General features: G+C 40.5%; 1 protein-coding gene across 1 annotated transcript in view; it reads right to left on the reverse strand.

Annotated features, from left to right (window-relative positions):
- Nucleotides 1-15,849, reverse strand: part of SV2C (synaptic vesicle glycoprotein 2C) — a 94,867-nt gene that overhangs the window by 42,970 nt on the left and 36,048 nt on the right. Inside the window, exon 4 of the mRNA XM_082191916.1 lies at nucleotides 11,081-11,232. Within this exon, the coding sequence (XP_082048042.1) occupies nucleotides 11,081-11,232 (152 nt within the window). The remainder of the gene's footprint in view (nucleotides 1-11,080; nucleotides 11,233-15,849) is intronic.

Raw genomic sequence — 15,849 nt, forward strand, 5'->3', positions numbered from 1 at the left:
GACCTCTTCCCACGACCACCACTTTGCTGGCTTTTAGTAGGATTTTAAAGGCTTATTTATTCTACTCTACATTTGGTTAAACTTAGAGCCGCATGCTTTTGACTGAAGTTTTCATTGCTACTTTCTTGTTTGCTATTTTAATTATCCATGTGTTGGATGTACAACATACAACAAGTAAGTTGTAATCTGCTTTGTGAAGGCTTTTACCTTTAAAAGTTGGCTAGAAATCTAATTGATGGATTGAGTCATTTTCCTTTTTTTATATTTTAGCACTGGAGTTGGTTTTGGTGTAAACATGTTCATTTACTAGAGGGAAACTGATCCCTTAGAGAAAGCCAAGTGTACTACAAGACCCTCTGGAGAAAAAGGCTGCCATCTGTGCCACTCTGGCAGGTGTAAAAGGTGAAATGGTTGGTTCATCAGGAGGCTATTAATGACTAGAAAACACAAGGTCCTGCTTCCCTTACTAGAGGAAAATTAACACGGGGGCGCATGTAATTGGAGAGTTGAGCTACAACTCAGACACCACTCTAGTTTTCCACCTCTATAGCAAGTCTTTAACCAAAGCAATTCTTTCATATGCAGATTTTTCCAAAGACAAAGAAAATAAGAGTTGCTCATGAAAACTAGTATGGAAGAATTAAGAGATTTCATATCACCCCCCTTTGGGGCTGCCTGTTTTCATTTAGCCTCAACAGTACAGAGAATGTGGTAAAAGCGTAATCAACACAAAAAAATCCTAATGTATCAAAATCCATAATTGGCCAATACTTTTTAGGAGGCTAACCAAAATATTACACAATAATGAGCAAGGTTTGGAACTGTTACCTAGGTTTGATGTTAACCAAAATAATGGGTCAGGAAGGGGAAGGGCAGGGGGAATGGCAGTGTTAAAGTCACAAAGTCTGCGATGTCCCACTCTTGAGATGGGGTTTAGAAAGATGTAGCAGACTTAATAATTTAGGCTCTTCTACATGCTATAGATCATTGTCAAACAAATACATACACAAAATAAAACCAAAATAAATAAACCAGAAGTATGTGAATATATAGAAGGTAGCACCTGAAACTATTTACAGTGGTACCTCTGGTTACGTACTTAATTCGTCCTGGAGGTCTGTTCTTAACCTGAAACTGTTCTTAACCTGAGGTACCACTTTAGCTAATGGGGCCTCCTGCTGCCACTGCGCCGTCGGAGCAAGATTTCTGTTCTCATCCTGAAGCAAAGTTCTTAACCCGAGGTAATATTTCTGGGTTAGCGGAGTCTGTGACCTGAAGCGTATGTAACCTGAAGCACATGTAACCCAAGGTACCACTGTATAGCATAGACATACAAGGTTATACAAGACAAGGCTGCAAAACATGAACCCTATTATACCAAGGGAAAGTAATTATAGTATTCAAATGCCCTGAGTCACTATATCAGCCATATTTGTTCATAGGCCAAAGGGGGGTCCTTGGCCATGCTCTTCCTAGCTTACAAATTAAATAAAGCCAGACCACAAACTACATACATGCATATTTATATCTGTATGCCACCTTTCCACAGTTCAAACCCTGCTCAAGGTGGCTTACAACATGGGAGCATGTGGCGCTGTGGTCTAAACCACTAAGCCTCTTGGGTTTGCTGATTGGAAGGTCAGCGGTTCGAATCTGTGTGATGGGGTGAGCTCCCATTGCTCTGTCCCAGCTTCTGCCAACCTAGCAGTTTGAAAGCATACCCGTACAAATAGATAAATAGGTACCGCTGTGACGGGAAGGTAAACGGTGTTTCCGTGTGCTCTGGTTTCCATCATGGTGTTCCATTGCGCCAGAATGCTGGCCACTTGACCCAGAAAGCTGGACAAAAGCTGGCTCTCTCGGCCTGAAAGCGAGATGAGCACCATAACCCCATAGTCGCCTTTGACTGGACTTAACCATCTAGAGGTCCTTTACCTTTACCCTTCATAACATGAAGAATATCTACAACATAACAAAAGCAGTCATAAACAATAAATAAAATATTAAAGTATACACAACCAAACTGAACTATTTCCACATCAATCACAACAAAATCTAAAATAAAGTTTAAAAAGCAGCAACAGCAACAACTCCCTACCCAACCTCCCCCAAACAACAACGCAACCCAAGTCTGTTCAGCAACCTCAGCTTTTTGTAGCTTCAGTCAGGGCCCTGCCCTCCCACACCAGGTGGAATAATGGCCTGCAAGACACGCGGTGGGTCTTCCAGGACTCAAAGCCAAAATGGTTTCAAGAGCAAACAGGTTAGGTACCAAATCATTCTTTTTTCTCTGGCCACTGCTGAGTCTCAGCTTATTTGTTAGTTTTTCCAGCAGGGCAATATCCCACACTTTAGTTTACCATGTAGTAAGATGTTATTTTTATGATGCTAAGACTCTGAGGCTGCATATACACCATACTTTTAAAGCATGTGACTTGTCCCAGAGAATCCTGGGAATTGTAGTTTACTCCCACAGAGCTACCATTCCCAGCACCCTTAACAAAGAAAAGTTGCCAGCATTCTTTTGAGTAAGTCATATAATGTATGGTTATATATGCAGCCTGAATCTCCAGTTCAGTATCCCTAGCAGAATCCTAAATTGATGTTCTCTGGGTAGAGCAATTCTGTTCCCTTGCAAGTCATCATATTATTATTTTCTTTCAAATAAATAACTGAGAAAGGGTAGCCTGCTATATTCCAGGAAAGAAAGCTAAGAATATAAAGAACATGCAAAGACTAACTTCAAGCATGTTGTATTTTAGTTTTCTTACTCTCTTTCCTACATTATAGCAAGAACATTGACTTTTGAAAATTTTCTGCAGAATTAGAGAGAGAGAGATTAAATTACACCTACTCCCATCCCAGGGTCCCATTGTGCTATTATTGGCCACAGTCCAACAGGGAACTTAGCAACTCAAGTCAACTGAAATATGGCTATGACATACGTTAATAGGCACTAACTATTCTGTTATTTATCTGCTGGTCTTAGTCAGAAAACAAGTTGTAAAGAAGGCATGATGATTAATTTTACAGGGGTTCATACCTGTTGATGATCACATGTAAGCTTTTAAACTGCACCAGAAGTTTAAGCAAAAATATGTACAGCATACCTGCTCATTAAAAAACAAACAAACAAACAAACTTTATTGGCATACAAGGACAGGAACATATGAATCAAAACATATGCTTTGAGATCAAACTATACAGCTTTAATAAGGTTAAAAAGTACCACTCAGGTCTTATGATGACGTAGTTTCATGGCATTGCTCAGATATTTTGCTACTTTCTCCATGCTATCATGCCTTCAGCTATTCAATAAAATGGAAACCCTGTAGGAGTCATAACACCCTAACCACTCCTTCAACATGGGGCTCAAACATTTATCACAAATTACTGCATAAAATGGACAGTAAACAAGGCATGTGCAAAGGTCTTGAACTGTCCTAGACCACAAGGACAATACCTCTCTGAACATGGAACCTTCAAGAACCTTCCCTGCAGAATGGCAGGTGGCATAACGCTAAATCTTGCAAGGGAAAAAGTTCCACATTGGTGAGGATTATATAGGTAGATATGGAGCGATCTTGTCAAACCAAGGTAGGATCCCTAACCCCAGTGGTGAACAAGATTTGTCTGGGTGTATCAGTGAAAATTCAATCACTATGCGTTAGGTATCAGTCTAGACACTGCACCACACAGGCTAGTTCTAAAAAAGCAACTGGGCTGTCATTATTAAATATTTACACTGAACTTTCGATAACAACAGTTCAAGGCAGATCAGAGACAACATGAACTTGGAAAGGTAATGCTCTAATTATACAACAAAAAGGCTGAACAGGCCACTGTGGGTTAATGCTAAGCTGATACCATTGAAAATCTCATTACAAGGATTGCAGCACGTAATTGAGCTGGTTCTATGGCTGAGTGAGTTAGCAGCCCCCGAGATTTATATACCCACAACATCTATGGAGAGTACGTGATTGGGTCTGGCTCAGTGCTGTTCTTCAGTCACAGCATTTTAAAATGCATAAAAATAGAGATGTAGGAATCAGCAGCAAATCGAAACTCTCTGACAGGGTCCGTCTCCTGCTCCTCTCACCCCACTACAAAACACAGGCTTTTGGGGAAACATGGTATACAACCAACAACAATCTGTAACAAGGAAACAGTGACTGGAATAGAAAACTGCACTTTGTTTTCAAAAGGTTACTTTCTAATTCCTTTGTTTGGCTATCCTTTTAGAGCGGTGTGGGGGGTGGGGTTAATGTAATTTATTTTTATAGGCATGCTCATTAAACATACCTTTCTCATCTGCACAATTACACGACATGATTGGTTTGTTGTCTTGCTTTGCTTTTAGTCTTAAGCAAATACTTTGATCATTTCAAATGTAACAATTTTTTCCAGTAGTAACTTTGCCTTGATTTCACATGCTCCAACAAAGAGATTCATATGGTTAGGACAAAGCAAGTACAATCAAAAGGAAACCAATGCAATTTTCAAGTTGTCTGGCCCCATAATGGCATCTAGGCATTCCGTCTTGGTGACTGTAACCCTGGTTTAAGGAGCCATTTGGTGCCCAGCTTATATATCTGAGTTTCTAACACTGCCTGAAACTAAGGGTGAGAAAAGAATCACATGAACTGTCTTCCCTGAAACTTAGGTGAGCATGTGGAACTCACACCAGAGAACATCAGTATGGTGGAGGGACATCCGCTACTCATTCACCCACACAGTTTCAGCACTGTCCTCCAGCAGAATATACAAATTGTAGGGATGTTTAATAGCTCTGGAGAAGTGAAGAACTTTAAGAAGCTGAGACAGCAGAACTGACACAAAAGGGAGGATTTTGCTTTGCACCTAGTTTCAAACATACAGTATCTGCAAAACAAAAGAGGCTGTGGAAAGACCTTAAATATCACTGATTTTGCAAAACAACAACAACCCAATAATAAGAAATGTGTCTCAGCCATACCTCAGATTCTTTCCTTATCACAGATACCTTTAAAACATTGTTAACATCTTTGATTAATCACTTCTCTTTTCTTGATCTCAACATTTATGCCCTTCAAGACATCCTGTGTTTGGATGCCCATAAATCACTTACCGTATTTTTTGCACTATAACACTCACTTTTTTCCTCCTAGAAAGTAAGGGGAAATGTCTGTGCGTGTTATGGAGGAAATGCCTACGGGTGGCATGCCTAAGGATTTTCCTCCTCTAAAAACTATGTGCGTGTTATGGTCGGGTGCGTGTTATAGAGCGAAAAATACGGTACTTCCAAATCAAGAATGAAACACCCGTTTGGTTGACATATACATTTAAAACTCAATGAATAGTATTTGGAAGGGATACATATGTAGAATTTATGGCATGACAAGCTAAGAACACTCCTGTCATACAAGCCTAGGCATCGTCAGGCAGCTGCCAAAGACCAGCTTTCCAAGAGGGGCCAAAACTTCCTGGTGCAACCTGGAGTTGAGAGGAAGAATCAGCTCAGAGCTGCAGCAACAACAGACTTCCACTGTTGTCACAACACACACATGCAAGCAAAAACACATAGAAGTTGTTGTTTGGCCCACAGGCAAAGAATGTAAATACCATAAGGATAACATCCTCCAAAGGGAAAGCAGCAGGGGTTTTTTAGGGTGGGGGGTGGGGAGATGTTTATATCAACAGCTCTTGAGTCTGATTTCTCCTTTTAAATGTGTGTGCGGGGGGGGGGGTGAGAGAGGGGGGTAATCAATGATATTCCACTGTCCCATCTAGTTTGACTTTCGCACTGCCATATATACTTTTATTTTTAGAGGATTTCCACTCCTCGTTTACCATCTCTGGGTAAGCAGTTCCCCTCTTTTATTTCCTATCCAGCCTATAGAATCACAGGAAAGGGTAATTACTGCGCTTACAAATGAAATGTTTTCAGTGTTCATTAAGCAGATGTGCTAAAATGCTACTTAAGCTACTAACCACAGAGAAGGCAAACATTTAAATGATTGGGGTGGGGGGACACACAAAAAGAAACCCTTTGCATCATGGTGGAGAAAACACCACAAACAGATAACCAGGGGATTTAATTTGGTTTGCTTATCCTAATTTGCACAAGCCTCTGTTCAAAATTCTCTAGAACTTTGTCATTCTTGTTGCTTTTAGTATTTTAAGTATACACTCTAATGGTGTAATCCTGCACTGAAAATCCACTGGATCAGGGGCTCTAAGGTTTGGCAGAAGCCGCCAATGGGCGTAGCCAGGGGGTACAGGGAGGTGCAGCTCCTCCCCCAGATCAAGTAAAACAATAGAACTAACTAACTGACCAATCACATCGGTTCTGCCCACCCTAAGAAATGCCCTGCCCCCCCCAACAAAAATCCTGGCTACGTCCATGCCCACTGCACCAGTAAGTGTCAGGAGTGCGTGCAGGAGCCAGGCCCTGTGACCAGTAGGGCTTCGCAGGACTGGGGCCTTCTTAGTTTGTTCTGGAGAGGCAAGGCGTGGCTGCACAGGTGAGGCTGCTTAGTAACTCGCTGCACCTGGTTGGACTCGATGGCCCTTGTGGTCTCTTTCAACTCTATGATTCTATTCTAAGAGCCAGGAAGGGATATAAGGTCAGCATTTCCCTTTGCCGCAGCAACACGTTTCCTGCCTTGCTGCGTTTGGCTTCTTGCTTCCAGATCCTCAGACCTTGGCTTCTTGACTCCTTGCTTCTTGACCCTCGGACCCTTGACTTCATGACTCCCTGCTTCCTGACCCTCGGACCCCTGGCTTCTGGACTCTCGTTCCTGCTCCCACCCCGCCATCTTGCCCCCGGTCCCGACGTCCTCAGCCGGGACTTTGATTGCCCGTAGACCAGACTGTGACAGTAAGATGTGAAATATGACAGATTCCCCAGCAGAACTCAGTGTCTGTTCTAGAGAGTATGGGGTAGATCCCTTCTCTTTCTGTATCCCCCACCCCTGTTTCCTTTACTTCTATCTGCATTGGAGATCATTTCCCTAGAAAATTCCATAGGTTGTCCATCAGAGTGTACATGATTCCTAGCAAACAGCCTTTAGAAGTAATAATGACCAATGCAATTTACGGTACATATGTAGAGGCTTCTGGCTGAAGTCTGAGCTGACAGCTTGCAGAGGGCCTCAAGTTGCCCACCCTTGCTCTACAGTGTGTGACAGGATATTTGGAATTGGCCACCAGGGGGAAAGAGAGGGAGTAGTTACTCCTTCATTCTCTTCTAGACACTCACAAACTAGTGGTATTATTATTATTTCCTTTATATCTTCCAATAAAGTACTCCCTTTTCCTGACTTCGTTGTTTTTTTTTAACCTATTGTGGCCTGAGCAATTCCGTGGGACACATTTTCTGCAATAATGTTTCAGAACTCTGTTGTCCATCTCCCAGTCAGCATCTCTATTGGAACTCTTAAAAAAAACAAAAACCTACTTTTATATCGGCAATTGTTTTTTCATTGTATGTTTAATTATTGTAACCTGCCCTGGGATGTCACAGTAAAGGGCTGATGAGGTATCTAATAAAATAAAATAAAATAAAAAATACAAACTGCCCACCCCACATTGGATATGCACTTGTCCATGTGTTTACGACACACAAAAGATGTCTGGTTTCAGCATGCTAAACACATGTCCAATGCCAGTAAGAACACAGACCTTCAGTATTAGACAAAATCAAGACTGGTTTTTTTTTTTCCTATTCTTCATTTTACTGATATCCAATCTGGTGTTGGTGCAGCAGCAGCAACTTCAGTAAATAATTTTGGAACACTTCTCCAAGGTGTGAAATAGTTTTGGCTTCTATCTCTCAAGAACAGTCTGCTGTTGTGACAGCAGGGTGTGAAATCATTTCCTATTCTTTTATTATGGACCACTGTAGGCACATCCCTGCCTTATGAACGACGAGATCTACCATATCAGAGAGATTATGATCTCCCTCTAGGGACTGCAGCAGGAGAACAGAAAAAGTACAAATAATTTAACTTACAGTTTCCACCTAAAATCATGCAAATTTTTCACCAGTGAACTGCAGCCTATCCTGGATAACGTCAGTTCTCTTCCACAGGCTGTGGTGGCTCACTCAGTTTGACTATTCCATCGTAATATTATCACAGCTAAAATCCCTACCACCTGCACCACATACAAGGATTGTAGTAGCTAATTCCATCCCCCTACTTTCCACCGCCACCATTATTTTTCCTTTATTCACATATCGACACACACACAGGGTAGCTGGGGTTCAATATGGAACAAACAGATAAACAGACTAGGAGTATTAAATTCTAAAATTCTAACAAATGTATTATTTATTTAAAACATAACATAACGTAATATAAAACAATACCACAATACTGTATTTTGGAACCCCCTGCCTATTGAGATCAAGCAGGCTCCTTCACGGTACTCTTTTCAGCGCCAGTTAAAAACATTCCTGTTTAGACAAGCCTACCCAAATGCTTAGAAAATTGTGGTAACTTTAATCTGTTTTTTAAGTTTTGTATGTTTTAAAATAAGGTTGCAATTTTTAAAATTGATTTTACTGTTTTATATTGTGTAAACCACTTTTATAAACCAAATTTTATGGCATAAATATACAACTGCTTAATGAAGTGATACAGTAAGATACACTACACATTTCTTCTGTACTTAAAGATAAATCCTAAGGTGACTTGGGCCTCTAGCAACAGTGACAAACCCAGGAACACTCCAAGACTGTGCACATGTTCATTCAAAGATAGTGCAACCACATTCTGAACAGGCAAAGTGCCGAATTCCCACACTTGGGAGCCACCCACCCACAGGATTTCCATCTGACAAGGATTCAATTTCAGTTTACTAGCACCCATCCAGCCCAACATTGCATCCAGTGTGACTTGGTACTGGAATCTCTTTAGCTCAAAGAGCTACAAGGAATGATAACATACCTCCATTAAAAAATTCAAACTCCAGTATAAATAGGCTTCATCTCAATATGTACCTTAATTCATGCTAAGTGAGAGATAAGCATTTGTGTTATTATGTATTGCGTAATTATTTTCATTGGAATTTAGCTAGAACAAGGACCTTATAATTTGCTGATACAGTTAATGCTGAAAACAATGGAGTGCCTTATTTTTCCCAAGGGAACTTCCAGGTGGAATATTCCTCAAGAGGCAAGCACATGGATTCACTACACCTGATGCCATAAAGCCACATGAGAATTGTGCAGATTCCAGTGGTGATTCTTGCTAGGCTGTGCAGCAGACCAGGCATTAGCATGAATGACACAGTCCAAGGGACGGAGGCATGTGATCTTGTGCAACTGTGTTGCTCCTCCATCTCTTTTTGTGTGTGGAACATGATTTCAAATCAGGACCATCCCCAGACATCTTGGCCCCTGGGGCGACCCCTAAAGTGGTGCCCCCTCCCATCAGGGAAGAAGTGATGAATGAAAATCTACATCAGGAAGAAGTGGGGAATAAAGATCTACATCGGGAACAAGGAGGGAACAAAGTCTACATCTGGATCAAGGGGGACGGGTAAAGATCTACATCGGGAAATGAGAAAATCAAATCAATGTTATCAACTTCAGTTCCTTGAAGTGGGAATCAAAGGTAATCATGGATGGTAAAGGGTCCTGCTCTGAATCACACCAGGCAGGTGAAGAGTCCAGGAGACCCCAGAGGGCAACTCCTGCCATTTCATCTGTAGGGATGGGAGGAGACAGCATGGAGGCAGCTGATGAAGAGGCGACAGATCCAGCCTCCAAGGAACACACAGCAGTAGCGGCAGCAGGCAATGCATTCCTTGCCTCATGGATGGGTTGTCCTTTCCAATATATATGATTCTCCCCTAAACTGCAAAAGCAGTATTGCCTGTATCTCCTATCCGAACACAGCCCATCATTTACTGCATCACCAAGGTCTTTAAAGCTATGTCTGTGTCCAACAGCCAATGTCTATGTTATACCAGTTATGTTCGCTCCTGAAGAGGGAGTCAATTGAATGAATCATTATTGTGGCAAGTTTTCTGTATCCCAGCTTGCATTTTATTATGATAAGGAAGCTACATCCTTTGTTATCCATGATCTGGGGTGGCCAGTTTGACCAATGAATCTGCCACAACATTTGGAACTACCAAACAAAAAAACACAGATGGGCTCCTAGATATGAAACTGAAGATCAACGATGAAAGGTTAAATTAGGCTGACTTAGAGCTGTAGGATAAGCCTCAGATTCGTCCAACGAGAAAATTAGTTCAATGCATTGCAGAAAGGTATTTTAAATACTTCTAGGCTACAAAGTACTGACATTTACAAGTTAGAGGACAACATTGCAATAAAAATGCTAAGTTATCTACACTAAAATAAAGCAAAGTAACCTTTGAAAGCAATTTATTGTAATCATGTATATAAATACCTTGCCTTAAGGTAAGTTTTAAAAATGTATATTTTGTAAAAGTTAGCAACCGTTGTTCACTCTTGATAATTTAAAAATGACTTTTAATTTTACTTTTATGCTCAGCTTTGCTAAAGAAAAGTATTATTGCAATTATAAAATATATAAAACTTGCCATCACACCTTAGACTATTATAAAATATCCTACACTAAAAAAGTATAGTAAATTAAACTGTTATGAGTATGCATATTTATATGACCTCATGCATTTATAAACCCCTTTCTCTGTCAAATGACACTAGTAGAAACCAGATTTGAAAATATATATTTGCATGGTCCTCTATGCAAGTGAGATATACCTCTAAGCGATTGGGTACGACCAGGCCTTTTTTCCAGCTGGAACTGACTGAGCAATTATCAATATATAAGAGGCCAAAACAAAGGAACTCTTCAAAATAGCTCTCATAAACACACCCCAATGTCTGTTTAGAGATTAAGTTAACCATATGTTAGGAACATAAAATGTGTGGACAAGTCGAATCACAATAGTACCACTACCTGCTGTAAAGTGTTTGCCCCACATTCTGCTTCTTTAAAACAATCAATTCTGACACTGAAATGCCTTGTAATTGATTATGGCTTAGGATTTATGTACATTGATAGCAGTAGCTTTATGCAACAAAAAATATGCTTCTTACCATAGTGAGGGATGATTGCCCAGGCCATGGCGGATGCATAGATGCCCCCAATCATCCAAAACATGCAAAGCCAACTTAAGTGTTCTCCACGTTTTTCTCGAGCAAGAACTTCAGCAAAATAGGAGAATACAACTGGAACAGCTCCTCCAATCCTAATTGAAAACACAGAGTATAAATTGAATACAACCATAATAGAAACTATGAACAAGCACTGTCTTTATGTGTGTCTTTAACGGGTAGCATGCAAAACAACTATTTCACTACACCAGCCTAGTGTGTATGTAACACAAAGTTATGGTTTGCCTACTCAAAGTGTGGTTTGCTTCAGTGTTCAAACTCAGCCCAGCACATTAACCATTGTTTATTTTCTAGCAACCAACCATAAGGTGAAATGTTTGTTTTGGCTTACAAACCATGGTTTGTTTTGTCTAGTTTGGCGTTTTGACTGAATGCAATAACCTTGCTTGGCCATGGTTTATTTGACAATCCCACCCCAGACACTCACCAAGCTACAGTGACATGAGGTAAGAGCATTGTGGGGGGACCCAGCTTGCTGAAGAAATGAGACATTGTTTGTTTTTCCCTTTGTTTGAAGATTTGAGGCTTGTTGAAATTAACTTAGCAAAGAAGAGAAGCAAGAGAAACAGGCTTAAAACAAATCATGCCTTTGCAGCTTGGAAGAACACAGCCACTAAATCTTTTGCTGCAGTTATGACTCAGGATATAGGCAAACAAAATTCAAATAATGTCTGAGAATTATTGGACTAAACTCTGGTTAAGAAATAAACTATACAGTTTAGTTGTTATTGCATGGTCCTCTGTTGCATCAGGGTGTTCTTAGACCTCATATGTTGAATTTAAATGCAGAAGGCAATACAATCTCAACTGTTAAATCATTATCTCTTAAGGAACTCTATCATTCAAAACTGTAGAAATGTTGAAAGGTTATAATATACTGTACTGTTTCTCACATCGTTTGGGTGAATTTTACTCCAGTTTATTTTTTTAAATTCCATGGGCAAGTGCAGTGCAGTTGGTACCTGAGCACTTTTATTCATTACTACTGTGTTACTTCTGAGTTTCTGTCATCACTATACAAGAACTGATAAGCAGCTCCCACTCTACATAAGCTGTTCTTCACATCTAAAATTAAGCCTTTGATTACCATAAGCTTTTGATTTCTGATGTCAGCAGTGACCATAATGCTTAAAAAGACATGTGGGACAACAGAATCAGGACTGGGACTGCATTAAACATTTACCGCTGTATATCTGAGGAGCTTTTGCTATTTTCTGTTTTAATATTTAGTATATTTCATGTACCATTCAGCTGATCAAATTATTACTCCAGAGCCACTTTAAAAACGATAATGCAGGGGTATCTGATGTAATGTGTTGGGTTACTATGTCTGGCCATCCCTGACATTGCTGTTTTTAGAGGTTTTCAATTGGTCACATCCATACCATACATTCAGAGCACATGTCTTCCCCTAAAGAAGCATGGGAACTGTATTTTACCTTTTACTGAGCCACAGATCTCAGCACACTTAACAAACTACAGTTCCCAGGATTCTTTGGGGGAAAGCTACATGCTTTAAATGTATGGTGTGGATGTGGCTGACATTTGTAAATTGCCTCGACACACACGTAGAAGGCAATTCATAAATAAATAATAAAAAATGGCAATGTTTGCTAGGGCTTAGGGGAGTTGGAGTCCAGTAACATCTGTAGAGTAGCATAGTATTAGGTAATGGAGTTTTCCCAAGGTTTTCGTATTGAAAATCAACTCTCCAAGCAAGCATTTGCAGCACTTTTGGGGGGCAATTAGCAAGTTAAAGCAAGCAGCTTTCAGTAGACAGGGGAGGACTTTGGCAATATGGCGCCCTGAGAATGGACAAATTTTTACACCCCACCTAAGTATTTCTATTTTTCACAATGATTCCTTTTGGTACATTTTGTACTGATTACTGAATACTTCAAAATGTGTCTTGGCTCTCTGGGACTAACGTTGGGTCCCTGTATTGTGCAAAAGGGACAAGTTCCTTTGAACTGTTATCGAGACCCTGGCTGACCCAACGTTTGAGAAAGTACTCCTGCATTAATTTATACAAGATTGATTCATGCACTTGGAAAAGTATGCATGGATGTCCCTTTTTGCAAGATTTTGTACTCTGCTGCAGCTCATAAACACAAAACACACACGCATACCACATCACTCTGTGGTTTTAAGCAAAAGCATTGCATAATCGAAGACCAAAACGATGTGTGTTCCTCCCAGAAATAAAGCACCCCATTCTTTCCAAACTCTGGAAATTGACATTAGAGAAACAGAATGATTCCTGAAAAGAAAATGGCCAGAAAAAGAATGGATCCTGGTGTGTGTATGCTTGTAAAGACAGATCACAAGGGACAAAAAGGGACATTTCTCAATGCTCTTTGTGGGGCAGGCATCTTAAACAATCACTACTACGAAATAGGCATATACCCTTCTTTAAGTTGTAACCCATATCCCTGCTACTCACTCTCTGTAGTGAAGGTTAGTATAATGAAAAGACTTTGGAAGCAACTTATATCAGCCATGTCAGGGGACTACCATCAGCTCAGAGACGAGAGGTGGAAGGGCAGTTGTGTTACAGGGAGGAGGAGTGTGTTACAGTGGGGAGGAGGTGCAGAGACCAGGGGATGCTAGAGAGAGCTTCAACACCGAGCCTGAGCAAACAGGAGAGGAGGGAAGTACCCCTTTGCCAGCGCCCATTCTGCGCAGTAGGTTTTGGCGCAGGGAGGGGCGGAGAAGGTTGAGGGTCACACGACTGTTATGCTGGGGGAGGTACAAAAACCCACCACTTCCAGAATCTGCTAGTGATTCAGCCAGACATGAACTTATGACACTCTTCATTGTAAATAGCTTGCACTAAGAATAAAGACAGGTCAGAGTCTTGCCTGTTTGCTCTCGAGCAACCACATCAGCATCTGACAAGCTATGATAATTAGATAGAACCCTGATGTTCATAAACAATGTATCTTTGCATACAAGATATTGGGGAGAATCAAATGGGAGAGAAAAGCTGCTCTTGTGCCTTACTTGTAAGCTTGTCAGATGGCATTTGACTGACAAGTGTGGTAACAGATTGTTGGACTGGATAAGGGAACTAGGGTCCCAAGAGGCTGTTGGACTCTAGCTCCCATGAGCCCCAGCTAGTATGGCCACGATCAGGACTGAAGTCTTCCCAGAGGGGGTTACAGGTTCCCCATCCCTGGACTAATGCTTTGATCTGATCCAATAAGGTTCTTCTCATTCATAACATTTCATGAAAAATTTTCCATCAGTGTGTTTGGCAATCCCTGCTAGAACCCCTATGATTTCGTGTGCCACAGAAGTTCTACCAAGAATTAGTGAACACAATGATGGTCACATTTTGCAAAATCTGATAACCACCAAACTACCTCTCAGCAGTTCCCTCCAACCTAGTGCCAAAATTATCTTTTCTATTTCCCTCCTTCCTTCCTGGCTCAGCTTTGGTTTGTTATTCAGAAAACCCAATGCATATGTACACGATTTATCATTCATCCCCTTTCCATTTTCTGCAGGCATCAGCAATATGCAGCCAAAACAGCAGTTACAGATAACATTACTCAGTCAAATCCACACCAGACATTGAAAGCACCTTTATACAATTTTAACAGACATTGAGAATTTGGGGACTGTAGGTCTGAGAGGTCAGCACCCTTAGCAAAATACAATTCCCAGGACCTTTTGGGGGAAGCCATGAAAGTTAAAGTGGTATAAGGGTGCCTTAAATGTATGGTGTTTCTGTTACCTTATTTAAGAAGACATTCTCCAATACTTTTTCATATTCCAGTCACCCCTGTTTATCTAACACAAAAGTATATCTTATTAATAGTTGAAACTGATTTGCTAAGCAGTCTAAACTTATAATAGTGGAATATTTTCTTCACATAAATTATATTTTCCCAATTCAAAATCCTGCTCCAAGGCACAGCTGTCTATTCTATTTGTACATTACTAGAGGCAAGCTATAATGTTTGAAATCAAATGTCCTCCCCTGCTGCAATTTTAACAACTACTTAAATCCCACTGTTACCACCCTTGAGAAATTACTTTACAATGTTATAATATTTTCAGATATGTCAGTATTCCACACAAATCTTTAAGCAGGTGAATAAATCGAGGTATCACACTGGATGGAAAGAAAGCAGTAACTTCTAAATATTTTGGGACTCAAGTCCATAAAAGAGCACCTCCCCCAACATCAACCATCAGCAAGTGAGATTTCATTGGTGGTGCTGCCACTGGGGACATGCAGTTGATGATGATCTGTGACAGGGCCTTTTCAGTGGTGGTTCCCCATTTGTGGAATGCCCTCCCTGGTGAAGTGCACCTGTCTCCCTTATTATATATATTATTTGGGGACTGTAACTTACTACTTTTCTGTTTTATTTATTTATATTGTGTCATAAAATATGTTAAATTTAGTGTAAAATATTAAAAGTATACTCAGCTCTCTGCATCTATCACCACTGATAATAATGCAAGGTGGTTAAATCCTAAGCTATGCAGTGTGTGAATTTTTCTTTCAGGCATACAGTGACAGATGTGCAAGTGTGATTTTCAGCCAAGCCATGCCACTTTAAGTACCCCAATGTGGATCAAAGGATAACAATATTCACTTTTTTTAACCACTGACCCCTTCTTTGCATGGACTTTATCCATACAGGGCACCCTCACAGCACAACAGCCTAGAGTCTGGA

This window comes from Podarcis vaucheri (genome assembly GCF_965113315.1).
Source record: "Podarcis vaucheri genome assembly, chromosome: 11".
Classification (NCBI taxonomy): Eukaryota; Metazoa; Chordata; class Lepidosauria; order Squamata; family Lacertidae; genus Podarcis; species Podarcis vaucheri.